The sequence below is a fragment of the Anoplolepis gracilipes genome, chromosome 15 (genome assembly GCF_047496725.1).
Source record: "Anoplolepis gracilipes chromosome 15, ASM4749672v1, whole genome shotgun sequence".
Lineage (NCBI taxonomy): Eukaryota > Metazoa > Arthropoda > Insecta > Hymenoptera > Formicidae > Anoplolepis > Anoplolepis gracilipes.
In genome coordinates this window covers 6,163,178-6,166,710 of record NC_132984.1, presented here as the reverse complement: position 1 = coordinate 6,166,710, position 3,533 = coordinate 6,163,178, and the positions used below count along the sequence as shown (strand labels likewise).

At 32.8% G+C, this 3,533-nt stretch overlaps 1 protein-coding gene across 1 annotated transcript; it reads right to left on the bottom strand.

Moving 5' to 3' along the window:
• Positions 1-1,297: 1,297 nt before the first annotated feature.
• On the bottom strand, positions 1,298-3,298 carry LOC140674258 (juvenile hormone acid O-methyltransferase-like). The gene is made up of 5 exons (XM_072907666.1): positions 3,197-3,298; positions 2,951-3,122; positions 2,394-2,526; positions 2,176-2,308; positions 1,298-1,544 (listed from the first exon to the last, which is right to left on the bottom strand). The coding sequence occupies exons 1-5, from the start codon at positions 3,273-3,275 to the stop codon at positions 1,321-1,323; spliced, it is 741 nt and encodes a 246-aa protein (XP_072763767.1). The 5' UTR covers positions 3,276-3,298; the 3' UTR covers positions 1,298-1,320.
• Between the last annotated feature and the right edge of the window lie 235 nt (positions 3,299-3,533).

Genomic DNA, 3,533 nt, shown 5'->3' with positions numbered 1-3,533 from the left:
CAGAGAAAGGAGAGAAGGGAAGAGGTGTGACGGACGAAGAAGAGGAAAGAAGGATAGTGGAGGGGCAAGGGGAAGAGAGAAGAGGAAGGAAGGGAGAGGAGAGAGGAGAAGAAGAGTGTTCCAAAGTGAGTGGTAAAGAGAACAGAGAGAAGGGAAAGCAAGTGAGGAGAAGCACAGGAAAAAGGAAAGAAGGGAAGAGATGGAAAGGAAAGGGAAATGGATAAGTAGAGAGGAGTTAAACGGGCGAAGAGTGAGGTGAGGGAGACTAGGGAGTGCAGGGAGGAGGTGAAAGATGGTGAGGAGGACTGAAAGGAAACGCGAGGCACGGAGAATTAGTAAGGACGAGAAGAAAGAAGCGGTAAGGAGAAGAGAAGGCATGAAGGAAGGAGGGGAAGGAAGAGAGGATGGAGAGAAGAGGAAGAAAAGAAGAGGAGAAGAAGAGAGGGAAGAGCGGAAAGATATGAGAGTTTAATGAGGGGATAAGGAAGTGAGGGGGGGGGAATATTGGAAATGATGAAGAGGGCAAAGAGAGAGGATAGAGAAGAAGGAAGAGATGGGTTATAGGGGATGAGAGAAAAGGAACGGAAATTCGGGGAGAGACGAAGAACGAAGAAGAAAACAAATAGAGCGAGGAAAAAGGAGAGAGAGGGGGAGGAGAAGCAGGAAGGTAGAAAGAGGAAGAAGGAAGGAGGAGAGGAGGAAAGAAGAGAAGAGAAAGGAAGAGGAGGAGATGGAGAAATGGAGCAGGAGAAGAAGAGAGAGAGAGGAGAGAGGAGAGAGGGAGAGAGGAGAGAAAGGGAAAGAGAGAGAGAGTGGAGGAATGTAAGCAAAGGGAAAGGAGATGTATGAGACGAGAGGTTAGAATAGACAAGGGGCATGAGGGGCAGTGGGTTAGTGACAGAAATAATTTTAGACTGTAAGGGGTGGGGCGTCCCTAAAAATATTGGGCAATTTGTAAGGGAGTTTCGGGTTAAGGAATGGAAGAGAGAGAGAGAGAGGGGGGGGGAGAACGGGATATGAGAGACTTTCCTTTTTAGATGTGGGAAATGAAGGGAGAGGGAGAGAAGAAGACAACATACATTTATTATTTTCTTTTTTTTTTTTTAATATCTATGTAACGTCGCCTTATTTTATTTTACACCGCCGTGTTATACCCGCTCGACCAACTTCGCGCGTTACATGTATATGGTTACATCTCACGATGCGTTTACATTATATAGACGAATGTTGAATCATCTAACATAAAATCTTAATAAATTTGTAATACATAAGTAATTAATAAGGTCTATATGCAATGTAGAGAATATACTTAGAAAAATATTAATTCATGTACACAAATAATCGACGTTGATTTACTGGTGGTTTACATGCGTAAATACTTAACGTATCATATATATCAAAATTGACATTTTTTGCTACCATACGATACATTTGTTCAAACTTTTTCTCCATTTTATTAAATTCATTTGTGAGCTCATCTTTGACATCTTCTTGTTGTTGAGGTGACAGCTTGTTTATAAATGACAGGCCAGATAAAATATAAGCTGTTGGAATAAAAAATAACTTTTACATAAAAATTATATTTATATGAAAATTTCTAAATAAATAACAAATTAGGTAAGTTTTTGATATAATTTATGCGAGGGCGGACTTCTCGATAAGAAAGACAAAAGATCGTTATATGTGATTTATATCATAAGAATGTATAAGCATGTTTTATGCGAGAAAGGGATAGTTGCTGTGCAACTATTGTCTCCTATCTATTGTAATTGATTGGAGTTTGACAAGCGAACAATATGTGTGATTAATGTAATTTATAATTATTTCAAGTTTGAGATGCGCACAGTAATCAAATTTTTGAGGAGTCGTAAAGTAGAGTAAGTTACTACAAGTGAAAGTTTATAGTCAGTTTTAAGTTGAAAAAAATGGCCGAACACCATGACCGGCACATCTTTTAAATTACAAAAATGAGTCGGTGAGCTATCTTTAATAATGTTACAGGATATAATATTTTTTTTAAGCTTAAAACATTCTAGCCATAAAAAACAAAATATTTTGCACTTTTATTGTCGGATCGTTTACGTATTACAATTAAATCGCTGTATAAGACAAAATTTGATTTTAATCTGCATCATTTTCATAATTATACATATGCTTTAAAAAAAGAATACTTACGTAAAAGATTTTCTGTCCTATATCTTCTTAACGGCATAAAATTAGAGCGCTGAACTATAAATCCGATTTGTTTAAGTAAATGATTTACTTCTCTCGCAGGATTGGTCCAATTATGAAACGGTGTAATGTAGTCCTTTATAAACCATGTAAATATAAGAATAGTAATTAAAAATCGTAGTAAAAATAAACAAAATAATATTTAAAGTAATAATACATACCTTGAAGAATAATCCATAAGTTGGATGATTCAACATTCGTCTATATAATGTAAACGCATCGTGAGATGTAACCATATACATATAAAGGCATCCACCAGGTTTTAACATTTTATAAATATTTTGAAATTCTTGACTGTCAAACAAAATAAATAAAATTTATTAAGGTCTATATATGTGCATTCAGTAATATTATTGAAGATAAAATTTTAATCTAATCTTAATTTAATAAAATATTAAAATATTAATATTTAACATAATATTATAAAATCAATTGATATAAAGCATTTTGTTGCTCAAAATATTAATATTATATCAAATTGTTTACATAAATGTCGGCAAAATTTTTTTTTAAAAATAGTTACGCCAAAAAAATTTTTTAAAAATGTATAAAAATATTATTTATTGAAAGTTACTTTTACCAAGCACATATTTTATAAAATTGATTCTCTGTCTCTCTCTCTCTCTCTCTCTCTCTCTCTCTCTCTCTCTCTCTCTCTCTCTCTCTATCTCTCTCTCTCTTTCTTTTATACTTTTTACAACATATATTTTATATTTACCAAATATCAGTACGAGCATGTACAGTGGGAAACGAAAATATATTATCAAATTCTGCGATATATCTTTCAGATAAATTTTTGGTTTGGATATCAAAAACTTCAAAATCGATTCGTTCGTCGGTTTTATATTTACTTTCTGCATATTTTATCATACTTTCCGAATTATCGGTACCTGTAAGCCATAATTGAATTAAGAAACAAATTTATGTCAATAAATTGTTACATATTCTTTACAACATTACATACCTATTATTGTCGACTTTACATCAAGTTCTGGCAAGATAAAATATCTTGTTGAGTATCCAAACCCACAATTAACTTCCATGGACTTTCCAGATGATACAAAATATTCTTTCGTATACCAAGGCTCAGTATAACACATAATGTTTTCCTCTTTTAATGTCAGTTCTGGATTGAATTTCATTCTTTTCAAATATTAAAATTAATACAATTAAAATATTATTATTATTATCTTTTTGATTTTTGTCGGAAAAAACTATTACAATGTAATAATTTAAATATAATATTATTATAATATATATGTTATTAAAAAATGTATATTGTAATTTTCTAACAATGTTTG